Here is a 23,390-nt window from a genome sequence, read left to right as displayed (position 1 = left end):
ACACACTCACACACAACAACAACAACGACAACAGGCCTGGTGACATCACACACCAACAGCTCTGTGTCAATATGAGTCAACAACAAACAACAACAACAACAACAACAACGTGTCAGTCAGTGTGTGTAGTTGTCTGTCAATAAACGCTGTGACATCACAACGTTACACACTCCCCATTATCACACTCACACCTTTATTTATATGTCACAGTGACGCGACCATGTAACACACACACACACTCACACACACACACACACACACACACACACACACACACACACACACACACAGACACACACACACACACACTCACACATAGAGTAACACACAGTTGAATCCTGTTTGTGAGGCGGTCGCTCTGATTCCTGCTCTGCCACCATGAGAACAACCTTGGCCAACGACCACACGCACACAACCACACACAGACACACACACACTGACACACACACACACACACACACACACACACACACACACACACACACACACACACACAGAGCGGTGTGTTTCTGCCTGACTGAGCAGCTCAACACTCTGACAGCCGGTGTGTTGGTGCCGGTGTGTCGTTGTGATGCAGCGAGGTGCCGCGCCGCCGGGGGACTCGAACCACGTACCTGTGGTGGAGTGCAGACTCTCCAGGCTCCAGTAGCGAGACAGGACCCCCCTCAGAGTTCCTCCCAGGCTGTTGCCCCCCCCCAGCCCCCCCACCACCCCCCCTCCCCCTCCCAGTCGTCCTCCTCCTCCTCCGTCCACCGTGGCGTCCGACTCTGAGCCGGGCGACGCCGAGCTGCTGCCGCTGCTGCTGCTGCTGCTCCCCCCCCCAGGCAGCGCCACCTCGCCCCCCCCCGAGCCCTGCTGGGTCCGCATCCGCATCCGCACGCACGCACGCACGCTCCGCAACGAGGCGAGGGGGGGGTGGGGGGGGGGGGGGTGGAGGCGGACGGTGCAGAAGTAACGGAGAGAAGAAGAGATGCAGGTGGTTGGTTCCTCTGACAGAGAGCGAGTGAGTGCAGAGCAGTAGGAGAGGGAGAGGAGAGAGGAGAGAGGGAGGGGAGAGGGGGGAGGAGAGGAGGGGGGGGGGGGAGAGAGAGAGAGGAGAGAGGAGGGGGAGGAGCTCTGCTGCTCGATTGGCTGAGGAAGCTCCAGCTGTCCAACATGCAGCAGCTTCCTCCTCCTCCTCCACACTGCAAAAACTCAAAGTCTTTCCAAGAATATTTGTCTTATTTCTTGTCAAAATGTCTCATTTCTGGTCAAAACTAAACTCTTTCCACTTAAAATAAGACTCATCATATAAAAATTAACTTGTTTTTAGACCATTTCCATTTGTTTCAAACTAATTTTCACTTGAAACTGAAAAGAGCATTTCCTAACGGAAAATGCGTGTGAATGCTGAAAGCCATTGGTGAACCATGCTGAATTAGCAGAATAAATTGACAAAGACATGCAAGAAACATGTCTAAGGCAGGAATTTGCAATGCCACAGAGAGCACACTCTTATCAAGGCTGTTGTCATTCATTGTAATGTGATGATGTGCTGCAAACTAGCAATCAACTAGAATTTGTATTTCCTGAAGGAAATGCGTGTGAATGCTGAAAGCCATTGAAGAAATTGACAGACATGCGGAATGACATGCAAGAAACATGTCTAAGGCAGGAATTGAACCCACAACTTCATGACAAAAAACCTGACACACTAACCACATGGCCACAGAGGACCTGAGTTACACTGAGCGTTCAGCATTCACACTAATATTTGTGTTTGTAATAAGGAAGAAAAACTTGCTCCACTATCAGATTTTTCTACTTATTTCAAGTGAAAATCTGCTTGAAAGAAGTAAAAAGTGTCTAAAAACAAGCTGCTTTTTAATGTGATAAGTCTTATTTTAAAGGGACATTGTGTAGGAATTCCTCCATCTAGCGTTGTGGTTGTAGATCTCAAGCAACTCAATCGTATTTTTCATGCTGCATTCAGGTGAAATTGGGCAGACGGCAGACGGACGACAGCTGCTGCACGAAACGGCATAAACAAGCCTCTATGTAAACAAGTGGTCCGTCAGCACGAGGCAAAACAACACACGTGACAATATGTTGTCATGACGATGTGGTATTGTTTTACCGGCTTTCTCTGGACTTCTGTGACTAAAATGACATCTGGTTTGTTAGCGACGGCCGTCTGCCCGACTGCAGGTGAAGCAGCATCAGTGTAACGCTCCATTCCTCCTCACTGCGTTACCGCGGTGACTGACAGCCTGGTCGCACTGGACGCGGAACCGAAGCGCAGCACCCTGGAGCGAAGGCAGTTTCAGATCGGCGCACATGTTAACAGGTCTGCCTGGCCGCACATCTCGCGCTGTGGAGCGCAGTGCGCCACCTGCAGCGCTTCAGATCGGTTCATTTCTATTTTTCACGCGAGCCACGCGCGCCGAGGGCGCCGTCTGTCAAGCTGGATAGACCGAATCGTACCAGACAGGAAGTCGGGCACAGAAAAGGCAAGAGAATCCGGTCAATTTTCAAAATAAAATAATTAAATGCTGATTAACTAAGTTGTTGCTTGTCCATCTATTTGACCGTTGCGTCTGCACATGAGACACACACACATGTTTAAAATGACGTGTGTGTGGAAAACCGAGTGAATACGAGTATGAACGACTGCAGTCGATGTCTGACCGGCGCAGAGAGAGGAGGAGAAGTAGCTCCCAGTGCGACCACCCAAGCGCCCGAGAAGCCGCGCGCAGTGCGACCAAGGGGTGAGCCGACAGCTCCGGTGTCTCCGCTGAGTTTCCGTGGTTACCTACCGTCACGCTGCCACTTAAGGTAAAAACATGGCGACACCACATGGCAGCAGCACCGAGCTTACCCGCTCCATGGAGATATGAATGATATGAACGGCTCATTCAGAGCTGAAAGGAACACTTCACTTTGTTGATTCATGAAAAACAGACTGAGGAACCAAATAATCGGTTTTCATGAAGAGACAACAGGAGAAGTTACACAATGTCCCTTTAAGTAGAATGAGATTAGTTTTGACTAGAAATAAGACCAATATTCTTGGTAAGATTGTGAGTTTTTACAGTGCAGGAACTAAGAGCTGCTCCTCCTCCTCCTCCTCCTCCTCCTCCTCCACTCGCTCAACGCCTCATTTCCTCACACTGACTCTCTCTCCCTCTCTCTCTCTCTGGGTGACATCAGTGGGTGAGGGGGTGGGGGGCTGTAGGGGGGCTCCAGTGCAGCGACCACGTCGTTTGCCTTCCAGTGACAGAGGAGTGGACAGTTCACTAATGGTGCAGCAGCAGCAACAGCAGCAGCAACAGCAGCAGCAGCATCCATTAAGGCAGAGACTGGAGGAATCAGCTTCCCTCCCCTCCACACACACACAGACACACACAGACACACACACACACACAGACACACACACACACACACACACACTATGTTGTTCCTAGATGCTGCTGTACCGACCGAGGCCGTGGTCACGTTGCAGCAGCAGCAGCAGCGTTAACAACAGGATCAATACGTCGCTATCGATCATCGATCATCAGTGAATCCTGGAGTTTATAGTTAATAAACTAATTAATCAATCAAACATTCGACTCATCAAACGTCACGGGAACGATCGGTAACAGCTGATCAGCCTCTGACATCATCAGGCGTTGCCATGGCGCCGTGTCGCCTGAGGCCGACAGGTCGCGACTCCACAGGTGAGTGTTTGGGGGATTGTGGGTAATGAGACGTTCTTACAGGAGATTAGAGCTGCTCATCTGGATCGGACCGGTCGTTAAGGGATTAGTGTGTGTGTGAGTGTGTGTGTGTCTGTGTGTGTGTGTGTGTGTGTCTGTGTGTGTGTGTGTGTGTGTGTGTGTGTGTGTGTGTGTGTGTGTGTGTGTGAGTGTGTGTGTGAGTGTGTGTACTCCTGATCAATCAGCTGATTTCCAATAACATACTGTATAACAACGGTGGATTGATCTGAATCAATGCTTCTCATCCCGATCTCCTTCGAAACCAATCAGCTCTGAGTGAGAGGTCCCATAAAAGTCCTGTGACCTGTGTTCGTCGTAAAAGTCCAGATCGGTGTGTGAAGCGGTATATATTTACTATATAGTAGGGGTGAGCTGCCAGTTACTTTTCAGCAGGTGTTTCTCCTGTTTTTGAGTTAGTTAGTGTCGTGGAAATTCTTAGCCGTTTGCTGTTGGTGAATAATGAAATAGAGACTTTGCCGGCCGACATTGTTTTTATTTCCTTGCAAGGAAAGGTCAGTTTCTACCCGAGTGGGTGATGGTAAAGAAAAGACCAAGACAATGGGAAAACCTAAACATTTATAGCAGAGGGAAGGTCCACTTCTGGGGTGTGTGTGTGTGTGTGTCCTTTGGCCAGCCCCTTCCCTGATTATGTTTTCACACCTTCGCCTTTCAAAATATCATCACCGGTCTCCCGAGGTATGGAGTTAAGAGATACAATTTAAAATACAAAGGGGTTTGAGTGTGAATTAGGAAGTGGGAAGTTGGGCATCACCGATGGTTAAGTGTAAAGGAACTTGAATTTACAATTGCAGAAGGAAGTCTGGGAAAGTAGGGTGTAGGAACGTCTCAAGTGATTAAAACAACGGAATATTCAGATTTACCATTACATTAGTTAGTTAGTCAGGATCAGTGCCTGTATTTTTGGTTCCTTTTATTTTCACATATAGGGCAAGTCAGTCCGGGGACAGGCAGTTGGGTTTTTGTCGGTTATTTTGGCCTCGCCCCCCCCGACGATAAGCTTCCACCTGTGTATTGTATTTTCTGTTGGTTTGGTGAATAAAACACCACTGCGTTTATCATACCCTGTTGTTGTGGACTCACTAGACGGGGGCGTAACATAAATTGGGGGCTCGTCCGGGATCTGAACCCGGGACCTGTCTGACTGATGACATCACAGTGTCATTGGACCCTGGTCACAGCTGAGGTCATGATGTCATGAGGTCATGATGTCACGGTGGTGGTGAAGCTGCTCAGAGCTCCAGTGAGGCGCTGCTGCCTCCTGCAGGACGACGGAGGAACTGCACCGACTCAACACTCAGCTCCAGTGTTCAAAGGTTTATTAATCTGATCGGATTCTGGATCAAACCTGAAAATGAGTTGTTTCTAAACTAAAACTAGATCCTGAGACCAGACCAGACCAGACCACGTGATCCAGTCTCTGTTTTAATCCGGATCAAACCCTCAGTTTGTGTTGATCAGAACTTTTTAGTTGAAGTAGCTATTCTGATCCAGCAGTTTGGAGGATTCAGGAACAACATGGGATTTAGATTACATTTAAGATGGTCAAATAAACAACATTTATAATGTAGTAGGCTATATGAACATTTATAAATGTATATTTTGCCCCTAATTTTTTAAAAATCTTCGAAAATGGCCTCGGTCATTTTCTCCAAAACCTCTGGCCCGATTTCAACCAAACTTCTGCGTTGGACTCCCCTTGGCCCCCCAGATGACATTATCCAATTTGGAGAAAATTTAAGAAATTTGATCTTTGGTCCAAAAAAAACTTTCTCGACAATTTACTTTTGAATATTCCACAACTGAAAAACTTTTCCCCAAACTGAATTGAATTAAATTTGAAGTTGGAATTTGAAACATATGCCGGGGAAATATTCACAATTTCACTAATGTAGGCTACTGTATATTTGCCTTTTCTATTTATCCAGATCAGATCAGACTGTTTAAAAGACGTTGAGAAACAGAAAACAACACTGGATCAGACTGATCCGGTCCAACTGGGATCAAAGTAAAGACAGATTAATCAATAACATCGATCAGTTTGTACTCACAGGTGTAGGAGATGCGTCGCCTCCAGCCCAGGCAGTCCAGGCCGATGGGCGTGCTCTGGGAGAAGCAGTGGGACTTGAGAGGCCTGAAGGACCGGACGGGGCCGGGGGCTGTAGCACCGGTCTGTAGGGACAGGGGGGGGGGGGAGCCTCGGTCAGTGACATCACACGACACGATCAGAGCTGAGGCGATCGGTTAGTATCAGAGATGGACAGAGTACTCGACCCCAGTACTTGAGTATCTGAGTACAAATACTACTGGTCAACATTTACTCCGTTACAAGTAAAAGTAGCTCAGTCGACATGTTACTCCAGTAAGAGTAAAGGTACTTAAAGCAGAAGTCAGGTGAATGTTTGTGTTACTCTAAGTCTTAAATAGTTGTATCTTCCGACAGCAATCACTTCTATAGAGTGTTTGGTCTGAAACACGGGTCTGTCAGTCACTCTGCTCTGCTCTGAGCCCAGGAGAAAACTTTCCTTGTATCCTACAACCTTTATCCAATGAGGAGAGAGAACGGCATAAAGGGGCAGTCCTCTCTGTGTGTGCAGCCAAGGGATGCGCCTGAATGTGGTGACGTAGGGACGAGGACCAATAGATCCATGACGAGGGTGGGGGCTGCTAACTCCATCTGCTGACAAGACGTTATGGTGCGTTCAGGGCAACTCGTAACTGGTGTTTTTCCGACCTGTGAAGTGGTACCAGTTCGATCTGGTACGAGTTCACGGGTCAGAAGTTACGAGTGGCCGTTATAGTGACTTTCACAGGTAAAACAGGTCGGAGAAACACGAGTGGGTTGTCTGGAACGCTACAAAGTCGTAAGTTGTGACTTGAAGCTGTATTTTACGGTTTCAAAAGCCTGCCTGGAACGCAGCATTAGCCAAAACCACCGGATCGCTTACTTCTGCTTTAAGTATCCAAAAGTACTTGCTTTTAAATGTACTTGAAGTCAAAGTAAGAGTAAGAGTAAATGTCTTATTCTTCACATCAATGAATGACTCTAATTGTTTGTAAATGAATGTAAGGAGCTTTTAACTCTTGTTAGTGAGAATGAACTCTTTGCTGCTCAGCTGCACTGATGTGCTGCTTTTAGGGGTTAGGGTTTCCTTCACAGACAAACACAGCTTACACACATACAATCCTCTGGATATGTACTTAAGTACAGTACTCAAGTACTTAGTTACTCCGTTACTGTCCACCACTGGTTAGTTAGTATTGACGACGGAGCGGAGAGAGAAGAACAGGTGAGTGGAGCAGCATGCAGAGAGACGTCGGCGCAGAGACACAGACTGTCCAGCAGGAGCAGCAGAGAGACGCAGCAGCAGGAGGAGGAGGAGGAGGAGGAAGAAGAAGATGAAGGTCGTCGAGCGGCGCCGTCTTACTTTGTCCCGGTCCCGGTCCAGACCGTCCAGCTGACCCAGACTTCCTCTCGTCTCTCTACGTTTCTCTCTCTTCTGTTCCTCGATCCACAGGTCGTCCCAACACTTCGTCCTCTGCCGCCGCCGCCGCCGCCGGTCGAGGCCGGTCGCACCTCTGACTCCGCCCAGCGCCGCCGCCCAGCAGCCCGTCCTCAGCTCTCCACCAATCACAGAGCCCGTCCTCAGCTCTCCACCAATCACAGAGCCCGTCCTCAGCTCTCCACCAATCACAGAGGCCCTCAGCTCTGACTCCGCCTCCACCGGCCTGCGAGCTCTGGACCGGCCGCCGAGTTGCGCTGCCTCCAGGGTCACAGTCGACCGGTTAGTCACAGTCAGAAACCCCCCTCAACCCCCCCCTCGACCCCCCCGCTGCCCCCCCACCCTCACACACACACACACACACACACACTCTCACACACACACATACACATACACACACACTTACACCTGCAGCAACCTGGTTGTGTTATTACCTTGATGATGCGATCAGATTAATATCAGATTAATAATGCCTGTTCTGTTGCTAGGCAACCTCTAGTCGGCTGGGGGGGGGGAGTCAACATAACCATCGGCTATACCTGTTTATATGACTGTTGTTGTAACCATGACAACCATGGTGACGTGTCAGGTAAAGACAAACTGTGAGTTATTCTGACATCGGCCACCAGGGGGAGTAGTCCTCCAGCTCTCTGGACACACACACACACACACACAGACACAAACACACACACACACACACACACACACACACACACACACACACACAGACACAAACACACACACACACACACACACACACACACACACACACACACACACACACCAAGAAAGACCTGGTCCATGTCCCAACCGAGACTGACAGAAAGACACACACATCAACACATCAACACACACACATCTTACTGATTGTTTGATACTGACCGACTGATCTCGACTGATCTCGACTGATCTAACTGATTTTGACTGATCTCGACTGATTTTGACTGATCTGGACTGATCTGACTGATTGATTTTGACTGATCAAACTGATCCTGACTGATTTTGACTGATCTCAACTGATTTTGACTGATCTCGACTGATCTAACTGATTTTGACTGATCATGACTATCTCGACAACTGATTTTGACTGATCTAACTGATTTTGACTGATCTCAACTGATCTTGACTGATCTAACTGATTGATCCTGACTGATCTCAACTGATTTTGACTGATCTCGACTGATCTAACTGATTTTGACTGATCCTGACTAATCTCGACTGATCTAACTGATTTTGACTGATCTCGACTTATGTGATTCATTTTGACTGATCTCAACTGCTTTTGACTGATTTTGACTGATCCTGACTGATCTCAACTGATTGATTTTGACTGATCTCAACTGATTTTGACTGATCTAACTGATTTTGACTGATCTCAACTGATTTTGACTGATCCTGACTGATTTTGACTGATCTCGACTGATCTCGACTGATCTAACTGATTTTGACTGATCTCAACTGATTTTTACTGATCCTGACTTATCTAACTGATCTTGACCGATCTAACTGATCTTGACTGACCTAACTGATTCTGACTGATCTCAACAGATCTAACTGATCCTGACTGATCTCAACTGATTTTGACAAATCTCAACTGATCTTGACTGATCTAACTGATTTTTGACTGATCTTGACTGATCTAACTGATTGATTTTGACTGATCTAACTGATCCTGACTGATCTAACTGATTGATTTTGACTGATCTAACTGATCCTGACTGATCTAACTGATTGATTTTGACTGATCTAACTGATCCTGACTGATCTTGACTGATCTAACTGACTGATCTTGACTGATCTCAACTGATTTTGACTTATCTCGACTGATCTAACTGATTTTGACTTATCTCGACTTATCTGATTCATTTTGACTGATCTCAACTGCTTTTGACTGATTTTGACTGATTTCAACTGATTTTGACTGGTTAATTTTGACTGATCTCAACTGAGTTTGACTGATCTCAACTGATCTTGACTGATTTTGACTGACCTCAACTGATTTTGACTGATCTCGACTGATATAACTGATTTTGACTGATCTTGACTGATCTAACTGATTGATTTTGACTGATCTAACTGATCCTGACTGATTTTGACTGATCTAACTGATTTTTGACTGATCTAACTGATCCTGACTGATCTCGACTGATCTAACTGATTTTTGACTGATCTAACTGACTGATATTGACTGATCTCAACTGATTTTGACTTATCTCGACTGATCTAACTGATTTTGACTGATCTCGACTTATCTGATTCATTTTGACTGATCTCAACTGCTTTTGACTGATTTTGGCTGATCTCAACTGATTTTGACTGGTTAATTTTGACTGATCTCAACTGAGTTTGACTGATCTCAACTGATTTTGACAGATCTCAACTGATCTTGACTGATTTTGACTGATCTCAACTGATTTTGACTGATCTAACTGATCCTGACTGATCTAACTGACTGATCTTGACTGATCTCAACTAATTTTGACTGATCTCGACTGATCTAACTTATTTTGACTGATCTCGACTGATCTGATTCATTTTGACTGATCTCAACCGATTTTGACAGATCTCAACTGATTTAGACTGATCTAGATTGATTTAACTGATTTTGACTGATCCTGACTGATCTCAACTGATTTAGACTGATCTCGACTGATCTTGACTGATTTAACTGATTTTGATTGATCTAACTGATTTTGACTGATCTCAACTGATCCTGACTGATCTTGACTGATCTAACTGATTGATTTTGACTGATCTAACTGATCTTGACTGATCTAACTGATTGATTTTGACTGATCTAACTGATCTTGACTGATCTAACTGATTGATTTTGACTGATCTAACTGATCCTGACTGATCTAACTGATCTTGACTGATCTAACTGATTGATTTTGACTGATCTAACTGATCCTGACTGATCTTGACTGACCTAACTGACTGATTTTGACTGATCTCAACTGATTTTGACTGATCTCAACTGATCTGGACTGATCTCAACTGATTATGACTGGTCGATTTTGACTGATCTCAACTGATCTTGACTGATCTCAACTGATTTTGACTGATCTCGACTGATCTTGACTGAACTGATTTTGACTGATCTAACTGATTTTGACTGATCTAATTGATCCTGACTGATTTTGACTGATCTAACTGATTTTGACTGATCTCGACCGATCTGATTCATTTTGACTGATCTCAACCGATTTTGACTGATCTCAACTGATCTTGACTGATCTCAACTGATTTTGACTGGCTGATTTTGACTGATCTCAACTGATTTTGACAGATCTCAACTGATCTTGACTGATTTTGACTGATCTCAACTGATCTTGACTGATTTTGACTTATCTCGACTGATCCCAGATCCCTGTCGGACGGTTTTTTGTCTTCTTACCTCCAGGTCGGTGCTGAGGTCGATGCTGAACAGGCTGCAGTTGGACAGGCTGTCTGCTCTGTGCTCGGCCATGTCCAGCAGGCTGAGGCCGCCCCCCAGGGGGCTGCTGGCTCCGCCCCCCAGGGGGCCGCTGGCTCCGCCCCCCAGGGGGCTGCTGGCCGGCTTCAGGGTCCTGGGCCTCTCGGGGGGGTCGGTCAGCCCCTCCACACTGACGGACTGGCCCAGCAGGGCGGAGTGGGGGTAGCGGAAGACCTTACGCTGAGCTGCAGGTCTGGGGCTGTTGGGTTTGGGGCTCATGGGCCGGAGGGGGGTGTCGGCCCCGCCCTCGCCGGCCGCCGGGGGGGGCCGAGTCCAGGAGGGCGGGTGCTGGTGGGTGGGGGGGCTGCAAGGTGACGCTGGGGGGGCGTGGCCGGGCGGGGGGGCGGCCGGGGCGTCTGAGAGCGGACAGAGCGCGGCAGCGAGGCCGTTGGGTGGACACTTCCTCCTCTGGCCTTCAGACCTGCACCCGTGGGGGCTGTCGCTCCCCCCCCCCTGAGGAACCCCTCGTTTGGAGATGGGATCCGTGTGGCGCAGTGTGTGGACTGAGGCCGGCGCCCCCGGACCGCTGAGCCGCTCCAGGACCGGAGAGGACGGGAAGTGTCCCCGGTCCCTGTCCGACACCGACCGAGTCCTCTTCAGCTGCTCGGTCCCCGTGGCCTTCTGCCTCCTCCAGGTCTGTCGGGTCTTAGCGGGGTCCAGGTCCGAGCCCAGAGGGACCGGGTCCTCCTGCTCCCGGTCCGCCGGCCGGGACTCGAACAGGCTGGACAGAGACTTGTGGGCTTGTGCGAAGCGCATGCGGATGTTCAGACTGTCGTTGCTCTTGCTCCTCTTGTAGCTGTGGCCGTTGGGGGTCTGGACCTCGTCCTCTCCGTCGCACGGCGCCGAGGTGAAGACCTGGTGGACGGTCCGGTTGAGGTCCAGGTCTCCTCTGATGAAGACCTCGTCGTCGGCGTCGTTGGCAACGTCGTCCCTCAGCGGGGCCGGCTCTGACGGGGGGGGGCACTCACCCTCAGGTGACGCCTCCTCGCTCCTGCTGCCCTTCGACCCCCGCGTCTTCCTGAAAGACGGCATCTTGGCGAAGACGGAGAACTTGGAGCCTTTGGTTTTACTCCTCTTGATCATCTTGTCGAGGGCGGAGTGGGGGTCCAGCTCCTCGCCGCCGCTGCCGGTGGTGGTGGCAGAGGTGTAACACACGGCGTCGTACGCAACCGTCACCGGTCTGCACGGCTTCTCGCCTGCGCTCCGTAGGACCGGTGAGTTCATGTCCGGCTCCTCCTCTGCAGCCGGAGGAGATCTGACGTCTCTCTGAGCCTCAGGACATCCAACATGGCCGCCGTCCTCCTCCTCCTCCTCCTCCTCCTCCTCCGCCGGCCTCATGGTCTCGTGTCCCAACTCCCAGATCGGCTCCAGCGACCGGACGGACGGCAGGTGGAGGCCGACGGGAGGGAAACTCACCTGTACGGACGGAGAGGAGGGATGATGTTCAGACTCGGAGACCTCCTGACTCCACCGGAGCTCCGCCTCCTCCTCGCCACCGGCCTTGTTGTTGTTGTTGGAGTCTGAGAGCAGAGACGCAGACGTCGTACAGAGACGAGCAGCAGCCGGTCCACAGGCACTCAGACCTGCAGCCGGTCCACAGGGACTCAGACCTGCAGCCGGTCCACAGGGACTCAGACCTGCAGCCGGTCCACAGGGACTCAGACCTGCAGCTGGAGGACAGACAGGTTCAGGATGAAGGAATCTCAACTCTGAGACAGACTCTCCACTTCCTGTGTTCTGGTCCAGATAAACAGTACGACCCGCCCGCTCCCGGTCCCGCTCCTCCTCCTCCTCCTCCTCCTCCTCCTCCTCCTCCTCCCTGATGTGGTTTAGGGAGCAGGACGGTCCGACCCCCCCTGATGACACGGGGGAGGTTTCCTCCTCCGCTCTGAAGCTGCCGGATACAAACAGCAGATTATGTGAGAGAGAAGGACAACGTTCCTCAGAGGAGCCTGGTTCTGGTCCTACAGATCCAGACCCCCTGTGGGCCTCTGCGGCTCCGTCTGAGTTGGGGATCGAACCTGGTCCGTGCTGCGGCCGTTTCCCTCCACCCTGAGTGTGTGTGAGGTCTAGTCCCCCCCTCCCTGAGGCGCTGTGTTTTCTCTCTGTGCAGAACGTGATGGAGGAGCAGAGTTCATTCACTGTCCCGGGTGGAGGCGTCGCCACGACAACGCTGTCTGCCGTCACCACGACAACGCCGCCCAGCTCCGCCGCCGCCGCCGGAGGGGGGAGGGGCCGTGTGGCGCTGCTACAAACCTGAGGGGGGGTGTATGTGTGTGTGTGGGTGTGTGTGTGTGTGATGACGTCAGATCTCCGTGGTTTCACCGACTCTGCTGTACCTGAGCTGTCGTCACGGTTACCGCGCCCCTCCCCCTCCAGGTCGCCATGACGACCAGCGGGCGTGTGTTGTGCGGTGTGTGTGGTGTGTGTGCGTGTGCAGCGTGTGTGTGGCTCCTTCGGTGTGGGCGGGGCCTCGTCCTCGCGTGTGTTTACCTGCGCTCGCGCTGCGTCCGCGCTCACTTCCTGTTTGCTCTGCGGGGGGCGGGGCTCCGGGTGTCTGAGCTGTGATTGGCCGAGAGCCTCTGGGCTCCGCCTCCGGCTGCAGCTCCGTCCTCCATGAGTATCTGAGTCTCTGTGTCCGTCCCTCCTACGGGCTTTACTCTGTCCACACAGGAAGCTGCCGCCAACGCCAACGCTCGGCGCTCGCTGGTCACCGCCGCCGTCGTCCACGCAGTCGTCGGCGTCCGGCGTCAGGTCCGACAGCGTCTCGCTGAGCCACGAGCACGAGTCAAAGTACTCGTCGGACGTGTCGCCGCTGCCGATGCTCCTCTCGCACCACTCCAACGAGTCTGAGGCCTCTAGGGCGGCGGGGGGGCGGGGCGAGTCCTCGAGGGCTTCATGAGGCTGAGGAGACACAGAAGAGAAACTGCTACTGATCACTCAGATTCATCCACCATGACAGATGACATCACACCTGCAGCCTCATGTAACAGGTGTAAAAGTGCTGCTAAATTTTGACGTACGGCGAAAAGCCCAAAATGGCGTACACCCAAAATATTTACACCCTTTTCAGATCTGTCAAACTGTGCGTACGCAGCACAACTCTCCGCAATTTCCATTGATAAATCACACAGGACCCAAGAAAAGTACGGATGTGAACACGCCTCATATTCCGCCATCTGAACGGCCCAACACAACCATATATGGTCAATGCAAATCAGCACGTGCATATTAAGTAGCCATGTGGCTCTGTGGAGTGACATCAGCGGAAGATGGTGAAGACAACATACAGAGAGCGGGAAAGAAGCAGAATTTCTCTGAAAGCGAGATACACAAAATTTTTGCATGGAAGTCAATGGGACGGGCAAAAAAAAAAAGAGCGAAAAAGACCAATCATTGGAGTTTAACAAACGTCTACTGCTCAGGCATACTTTCACCTAGAGACTTCATTTAAACTTTAAACAGTAGACACAAGTCTTGTGTATTGGCGTATTATTCCACGTTTTGATAGGTCATATAGTTTTTGATCAATCCCTGATCAATGACCATGATCATTTTTGGAGAAATTATGAGATTATAATGGGTGTGTATTGCACGGAATGTTCGTGTCAGAGCGCGTGACATCATCGGTTAGAGTGGGAGAGATGCCAGAAAAACTCCAGATTTTTTCTCTTTCCACACTCGGCCCGGCCACAATTTACACTCTACACACATGATTTTTTCCAAATTTGTAGACAAACTTGTTCTGTCTCTCATTATGTGCTCAAAATATCAGAGAGACTTACAGAATTTGAATTATCAGCCTCTGAGTGCGGCCACGTCTGTCTCTGCTCCTCATTGACTCCAATACAAATATTTTCTGAGAGAAGCAGAACGGACATATGTATGTATTACTTTTTCTGGTGTTGCACATGTGTTGGTGTTTTTGTCTGGAACAGAACTGTGAAAATGAATTTTCCCTCGGGGACAATAAATTATGAATCTGAATCTAAATCAGACTGACACAGGATGCAGCCCATAACATGTGTCAAGTCAGTCACACACCAACACACAGGTAGCTTCTTGTGATTACAGTTACAGACACACACACACATCAAAAAACACAGTTAACATAGGCCTACACATGCGCGCGTATGCGCGCACTCCTCTCCCACACTCCAACACACACAAACACACACACTACAGGTAACTTCATGTGATTACACACACTTACACACACACACACACACACACACACACACACACACACACACACACACACACACACACACACAGGTAACTTCATGTGGTTACAGCTCCTCCATATCAGTGCTATATATTATTGATCATGTGTCTGTCTGATCAGCTCTGTCTTGACCTTAAAGTGAAATTCCGGCGTAAGTGTAAACCATGGTCAAACACACCGTAACACCGAGTTAGACCCCCCCTCGAGAGATCAATTTGCCCGACCGCTACATTCACGAGATCCACCAACTTCAGCAAATACCGCAATATCGCCACACACGGCGCTCTCCGGATCCACTGTCTGACCGCAACCAAAACGCCACCATTTGCCCAAAATAATGCTCAGAACTGCACCAAATGTCATCAATAGTACACACAGGGTCCCAGCACGTAGTACGAGTTGTCAAACATCTGCTAGCTTTGCCTGTTTTCTTTAGCAAGGAGATGCAACTCAACTCACCTACTTCTCCTCCGGGAGCCGCTCGTTGGTGAGGAAGCCCTGACGAGTCGATCACCGAGTGCACCGGAGTTCCGCAGCTCAATCAACAATTACCTCATGGAAATACAATCAGAGTTTTTTTTTTTTTTATCTTGCATATCACTTTATAACTATTATTATCGAGTGCTGGCCACGATATAGGCGCAAATGAGCATTTTTAAGAGCTGCGGAACTCCGGTGCACTCGGTGATCGACTCGTCAGGGCTTCCTCACCAACGAGCGGCTCCCGGAGGAGAAGTAGGTGAGTTGAGTTGCATCTCCTTGCTAAAGAAAACAGGCAAAGCTAGCAGATGTTTGACAACTCGTACTACGTGCTGGGACCCTGTGTGTACTATTGATGACATTTGGTGCAGTTCTGAGCATTATTTTGGGCAAATGGTGGCGTTTTGGTTGCGGTCAGACAGTGGATCCGGAGAGCGCCGTGTGTGGCGATAATGCGGTATTTGCTGAAGTTGGTGGATCTCGTGAATGTAGCGGTCGGGCAAATTGATCTCTCGAGGGGGGGTCTAACTCGGTGTTACGGTGTGTTTGACCATGGTTTACACTTACGCCGGAATTTCACTTTAAGATCGTGGGTTTGATTCCCATGTTGACAGAGATGGCAAAACCGGCCGTAGCTCCCGTGGCCCATTCAAAATTTCCCAGAGGAAATTTTCTAGTTCAGATAGTTGTACTAAAGTCTCTGCCTGTGTTAAACCATCTGAACAACTTGGTGTCACCATGACAACAGTGGGAGGAGACTTGTGTTCTTCTGTTCAGTCCAAACTGAGGGTGAATTCACACCTGGTTGGTTTGGAGCAGTTGTTTCCTAAAACAGGGAGCGTTTCTCCCCAGAGATCGGTTCGTTCAGACACATGTGAACGCAGCAACGTAGGACAACACCGGGCCGAGATCGATTAACAGAGGGCGGTCTGGTCTCGGTTCGTTTCCTTTACAGCGAGAACATCATCAACGACTGGACGGTTCAGGCAGAAAATATACAGAACTGACTCGGATCGGATCGAGGCTCCAACCACGGTTCAGACCGGGTTGGGTTTTTATTTCAGGCTCGTTGAGACCTCTGTTCCATGATTTTAGTTTTTCCTTTCCTTTTCCTGTTTTCTTCCTCTTCCTCTTCCTCTTCCTCCTTCCAGGTGAGATGTCCGACCAATGAGAGAAGAGTTGGTTCAGGCATCATGACGTTTATTTACAACTCTGGACCGATTGAGACTTTGATAGGCTTTTGCTTCTCCCGCTTTCCCTTTCGGCCATGTGAACTGTATGATTTAAACTAAGATGATGTGTGACGTTGATTGATCCAACTGATATGCCGAAATAAACCAAAAAATAAATAAATAGACTGAGATCTATGGTTCAGCTTCGTGAGTCAAACCACACGTCTGATTAAATAATATGGTTTAGATTTTACATCCAATCATCTTTTCTTTGTAGCTGAGGACGAATGATGTAAATATCCAGACATGTGGTTGTTATGAGGACTGGACTGGGTCTTGGTCTGGGTCTGGAGCAGGGCCGGTCCTAGGACTTTAGTGGCCCCCTAAACCAGGTTTTTGTTTGTGGCCCTGCACTCTAAGCACAAACACCAAATCACTGGTTAAAACTGAATACAGACGTGTTTATCCCTCTGAGGTTTGAGGCCATTTTCTCCACTTTTACATATTTTCTTAAATTTATCTTTTTAAGATACTTGCAGATGTAACAATACTCAATAAGTGTTTTATGTCTAAATATTAGAACCTCCGCTGTAAGCACACTGAGGCCAGTTTGTCCTAGAACACTGTAGAAAGAAATAATTTAGGACAAATGCTGGAAATTTGAGGTCTGCTTTTTGAAAAATGTCAAATCCCTTGTGAAAACACTCCTTCAGTCATGAGAATGAACTGTTTTGGTGCTTGAAATAGGATATGAATACAGTAATAGATACGTGTAGAAAACAAGTCTAAAATGACATTTTGTCAGATTGCTTTTTGAGCACAAATGTTGTCATTCTGCCGTTCTATTTTCACCAAATGTCTCAAATGTGAGATAAAAGAAGCTGAATATTGACTTCACATTACATATAAAGCTCATAGCTGCACGTGCAGACCTCAGGATGTTTAAATGACTTGATGAACCCCGGTACCTTTCTGATCATGTGGCCCCCCACCTAACGGCTGTGGCCCTGAACAACCACATAGAGGGTTTATGTCGGGGGCCGGGCCTGGTCTGGACTACAGCTCTTCACGCCAACACACACACACACACACACACACACACACACACACACTCAGCCTGTACTCACGGTCCAGCGGCGGCGAGCGGCTCCCGGGTGGAGCAGCAGAGACCAGAACCGGGCCGAGGCCCAGCTCAGCACGGCCCCCATCACTCCCTCTGTCTCCTCATGGCAGCAGCTTCTCTCTGTCTCTCTGTGTGTTTCTGTGTCTCTGTCACCTGTCAGACCTGTTGACAGCTGCTGGTCCTAAGCCCCGCCCCCTCCCCGACGCTGCGCTCTGATTGGCTCCGTGGGACCAGAACCGTCCGGTCCCGTCATGTTGTTGTGTCTGAGCTCGGTCCCGGTCTGGTCTGGTCTGGTCTCAGTCACAATAACCAGCACAGACACTAAGAAGAGCTGCTATAAATACCACGGCAACGCGCCACGGCAACAACGCCAAGGTCCAGGTTGAGGAGGTCGAGTCACCTTGACGACGAGCCAATCACATTACAGAACACAGGTCGAACCAAACTGACCCCAGAGCAGCTACAGTCGCACAACGCTGCTGCTGCTGCTGCTGCTGCACATGGACGCTGCTGCTGCGCTCTGATTGGTTGATCCTCGGCTCCATTCACATGGACGCTGAGCTCTGATTGGTTGATCACACAGACGCTGCGCTCTGATTGGTTGATCCTCGGCTCCATTCACACTGAGAGAGGCCGCTGGTATTTTCTGCTAATTAATTGGAGTTGAGTGTTTCAAGAAGCTTAAAGGATCAGAGGAGGAGCTCTGATCCCAGCATGCACCTGGTTCACCCCACACACACACACACACACACACACACACACACACACACACAGACACACACACACACACATACACACACACACACACACACTCTGTCGCTATCTGCTGCATCATGACAGCAGCAAACAGGAAGTTGTTCAGCTGCCGTCACTTCCTGTTCGATGTTTAGTTCCAGTTGGACTCAGGTCAGAGTTCATGTCGAGGTCGACAACACACACACACACAAACACACACACACACACACACACACACACAGACACACACACACACACACACAGACACACACACACACACACAGACACACACAGGGACTGGGAGCTGTAAACTGAATTGCCCGTAAGGGATAAATAAAGTTTTCTGAACTGAATTGAACTGAACTGAGTGGTGACTGTGACTCTCAGGTAAATAAAGATGCTGATGTTGATGAGCTCCATCAGGTGGCGTCGTCACGGTAACCGCTCAGGTGTACCTCCTCCTGATTGGACAAGGAGCCGGTTGCATCACGGTTCAGTCGTTGGTAGAGCAGCTGATCACTACTGTATTTTCCGGACTATATGTCGCACCGGAGTATTAGTCGCATCAGTCAAAAAATACGTCATGAAGAGGAAAAGAACATATATAAGTCGCACTGGTTTATAAGTCGCATTTATTTTTCAAACATTTAATTAATAGCCGGGTCTCATATAACGGCCGGGGCTTTGTTTACACGAAAGGCCGGCCCCTATAGCGCGCTGCTGTTATGCATGCGCGTTTCTCTGTGGTGTGTGTGTGTGTGTGTGAGGATGCGGAGATGAATGAAGGCGATCATCCGACGGGGGGCGGCGGCAGCGAATATCGCTACTTTTTTTTATTTTTTACACGTTAGTTTAGGCGGCAGCTCTTTCTTTCTTAGGAAAGCGCTGCGGGAAACCCTGTGATCAGAAACTCTTTGTGGACTCTGTGAAGACGGACGGGAGTGAAGCCGACCTCTCCTCTCCTTCAGAGAGGGACAGCCCTGCACTGTCGGACCTGGCTCTCTGCTCCGTGTCCGGAGCCCAGTCGGGACCGGAGCAGAGACCGAAGACTGGCCGCAGAACACGCTGTGAAAATACTCTGAATTGACGGAGTGAAGCGCTACGGCGCAACGGAGACAGGTCAGACAGCAGCGAGGAGAACAGCACGTGAGGAAGATGAAGATGAGCCACTGAATGAGGAGGGATTTAGAAATAAAAGCCGTGCTTCCCTCTTGTGGTCATAGCGTAGGGTTTTTTTAAATATATAAGTCGCTTCTGAATATAGGTCGCATGGCCAGACAAACTAGAAAAAAACCACGACTTATAGTCCGGAAAATACGGTAAGTGTTTACTACATATCTACAGCTCCTCTCACTGTGCCTTCACGACAAAAACTTCTAAAGCGTCAAAAACACTCGAGGCTGCGCTTCAGACCAGACAGCTTCCAAAGGGGAAATATTTTCAGCCGCTTCGGTCTCTCGTCACGTGATGGGGGTCAAAGTTGGATCCGAAAGGACAGAAAAAAGAAATAAAAGGGAGCCGACGGACGTCTCTATTGCGTCATAGCTAATTACCATAAAGTTAACCAGGGCTCAACTTCTCATCTGGTGAAGCTTTGGACGCTCAGTGTCGCCGGGTTCTCATTGAAAATGAATTGACTTCCGGCGTTTTTGAGGCTTTGGAAGCTTTTGGTGTGAACGCACAGTGAAGGTTGTGTAACTGTTTCCTAGTTTGACGACACAGGATCAAAACCAACTGAAGAAAACAGCAGCTAGTTGATAACGGCTCGTTTAGAGATAGAGAGGCTTTACAAGACAGAGAACCAGAGTCGGCCCAAGGCATAAGCCAACTGAGCTCCTGCTTGGGGCCCCATGACTATTGGGGGGCCCCAAAAGGTAAGTCACTTTTTAAAACTGTAGTGCGTGCGTAACTTTTGTCGATCCTTAGAGAAACACTGCGTAATTACAAAAAACTTTGATTATTGTTGCATTTCAAATTGTTGTTGCAGTTTATTTAAAACCGAAAAAATTAAAAAGCAAGTAAATGCATTGTCTGTTGGTTTATTTTGTTTCTTTTAGTCGACCTATAGGTGACATTCAGTATCTCAGTACTATATCAATTTGAAGATTAAATCTAAATCAACCCCAGGCTGCTGCTCTTTTAGCTGAATTTGGTTCCATTTCAGAATAAAAACCATAGCTGGGTAAAAACCTGCCAGGATGTGATGATTCATAATGACAGAGTAAAACATGAAAGAGCATTATTGGCAGTAGAGGGCACCAAAATAAAGATTTTGCTCAGGGCCCCATGGAGGCTTGGGCCGGCCCTGCAGAGAAGCTGCCGTTAGGAAACAGGTTTTCAGAGACTGAATCCACCTTCAGATGAACTACTGTATATGATGAACACACACAGACAGACAGACAGAGAGAGAGAGCTGCAGGTTTCTATGGTTACAGACGCAGCAGGAAACAGAAGGTTTAGTGTCAACGCTGCTCAGCACAACTGGGTTAGTTTGTGTTGATTGATCCAGGAACAGTTGTTGTGAGTCTGTCCCTCACACACTCACACACTCACACATAGAGGGAACTGGTCCCAGAAGTCAGTAGAGACTGGTGAGCTGCTGCTGCCCCCTGCTGGCGAGGAGCTCTGTGTTTACATGCTATTAACCAGCATGTAAAGTATTAATACATACAAATACACATGAGGACACACACATACACACACTCTGCTGTGTGTGTGTGTGTGTGTGTGTGTGCGTGCTGCTGCTCCACAGACCCCCTGTTCTCTGTTCTCCTCCTCCCACTGCAACACGGAGGGAATGTGGACGTGGGAGCTGCACACACACACACACACACACTGTCAGGCTATTGTCCACACACACACACACACACACACAACACACACACATACACACTAACACACACACACACACACACACACACACACACACACACACACTAACACACCGGAACAAGGCCGATCTGTCTCTGTCCAAACCGTCACCTCACCGAACCCAGAGCTGGACCGACACACACTCACACACACACACACACACACACACACACACACACACACAGACACACACGCACACACACAGACACACACACACACACACACACACACACACACACACACACACACACACACACACCTGTCCTCACCTGTCCACATCTCGTGTCTCGTTCTGTAACGACACGACAGCAGCTGGCGACAACGGAGCATCAATGATTCATGCTGCTGCACAACAACACACACACACACACACACACACAGACACACACACAGACACACACACAGCCAGTGGTGGACAGTAACAGAGTAAATTTACTTGAGTACTGTCCTTAAGTACATGTCCAAGACAAATATTAGTACTTTTACTGGAGTTAATTAGTAGGAAGGCTGAAAAGTACTGGTTACTTTCAGGTCTTTGTCTAAAATCCTATTGGACACAAGCTGTGTTTGTCTGTGAAGGAAACCCTAACCCCTAAAAGCAGCACATCAGTGCAGCTGAGCAGCAAAGAGTTCATTCTCACTAACAAGAGTTAAAAGCTCCTTACATTCATTTACTAACTATTAGAGTCATTCATTGATGTGAACAATAAGACATTTACTCTGACTCTGACTTTGACTTAAAGCAGAAGTCAGGTGAATGTTTGTGTTAATCTAAGTCTTAAATAGTTGTATCTTCCGACAGCAATCACTTCTATAGAGTGTTTGGTCTGAAACACGGGTCTGTCAGTCACTCTGCTCTGCTCTGAGCCCAGGAGAAAACTTTCCTTGTATCCTACAACCTTTATCCAATGAGGAGAGAGAACGGCATAAAGGGGCAGTCCTCTCTGTGTGTGCAGCCAAGGGATGCGCCTGAATGTGGTGACGTAGGGACGAGGACCAATAGATCCATGACGAGGGCGGGGGCTGCTAACTCCATCTGCTGACAAGACGTTATGGTGCGTTCAAGGAAACTCGTAACTGGTGTTTTTCTGACCTGTGAAGTCGTACCAGTTCGATCTGGTACGAGTTCACGGGTCAGAAGTTACGAGTGGCCGTTATAGTGACTTTCACCGGTAAAACAGGTCGGAGAAACACGAGTGGGTTGCCTGGAACGCTACAAAGTCGTAAGTTGTGACTTGAAGCTGTAATTTACGGTTTCAAAAGCCTGCCTGGAACGCAGCATTAGCCAAAACCGGATCATTGACTTATGCTTTAATGCAGAAGTCAGCGATCCGGTGGTTTTGTCTTAACTTCCTGTCAGCCGATGGAGTTAGCAGTCCCCGCCCTCGTCATGGATCTATTGGTCCTCGTCCCTACGTCGCCACATTCAGGCGCATCCCTTGGCTGCACACACAGAGAGGACTGCCCCTTTATGCCGTTCTCTCTCCTCATTGGATAAAGGTTGTAGGATACAAGGAAAGTTTTCTCCTGGGCTCAGAGCAGAGCAGAGTGACTGACAGACCCGTGTTTCAGACCAAACACTCTATAGAAGTGATTGCTGTCGGAAGATACAACTATTTAAGACTTATATTAACACAAACATTCACCTGACTTCTGCTTTAATTACCTTTTAAAAACTAAATATGGAGCTTTCAGTGGCAAGAATGCACGGTGCTGGAGCTGATACTATTCTAGCATGGCAAACAATGGCAGATAAGATCAAGGAATTGCTGTAATTTCTATGTCTATTTGCATCTCTTGTTAAAACATGGTCTGTCTTATCCTGTAAGAGTTTTATATAGATCCAAATTTGGGGGGTTGGGGGGTCGTCGCCTGGTCCTTTTTTTTATTTTATTTTTATTTTATTTTTTATCCATTATTTTCCTTATCTTAATTTCTATTAGATTGCAATGTACCTTTTACTTGTACTTGTTTTCCTCGAAAAGCAATAAAAAAGTTGTCCACAAAAAAAAAGTACCTTTTAAAAACAAGTACTTTTTTACTCTTACTGG

General features: G+C 48.6%; 2 protein-coding genes across 2 annotated transcripts in view; one reads left to right on the top strand and one right to left on the bottom strand.

The window, feature by feature from the left end:
- Positions 1 to 23,390, bottom strand: part of LOC146965785 (uncharacterized) — a 97,524-nt gene that overhangs the window by 41,571 nt on the left and 32,563 nt on the right. Inside the window, exons 5-9 of the mRNA XM_085763975.1 lie at positions 12,572 to 13,637; positions 10,656 to 12,403; positions 7,414 to 7,519; positions 7,184 to 7,338; positions 5,807 to 5,927 (exon numbers count right to left, since the gene is read on the bottom strand). Of these exons, the coding sequence (XP_085620101.1) occupies positions 5,807 to 5,927; positions 7,184 to 7,338; positions 7,414 to 7,519; positions 10,656 to 12,403; positions 12,572 to 13,637 (3,196 nt within the window). The remainder of the gene's footprint in view (positions 1 to 5,806; positions 5,928 to 7,183; positions 7,339 to 7,413; positions 7,520 to 10,655; positions 12,404 to 12,571; positions 13,638 to 23,390) is intronic.
- Positions 1 to 23,390, top strand: part of palmdb (palmdelphin b) — a 168,632-nt gene that overhangs the window by 121,344 nt on the left and 23,898 nt on the right. The gene's annotated exons all lie outside the window — the stretch shown is intronic.

Source organism: Trachurus japonicus, chromosome 20 (assembly GCF_045865225.1).
Source record: "Trachurus japonicus isolate A0001 chromosome 20, Traja_1.0".
Lineage (NCBI taxonomy): Eukaryota > Metazoa > Chordata > Actinopteri > Carangiformes > Carangidae > Trachurus > Trachurus japonicus.
This window is presented reverse-complemented; position numbering and strand designations above follow the sequence as displayed.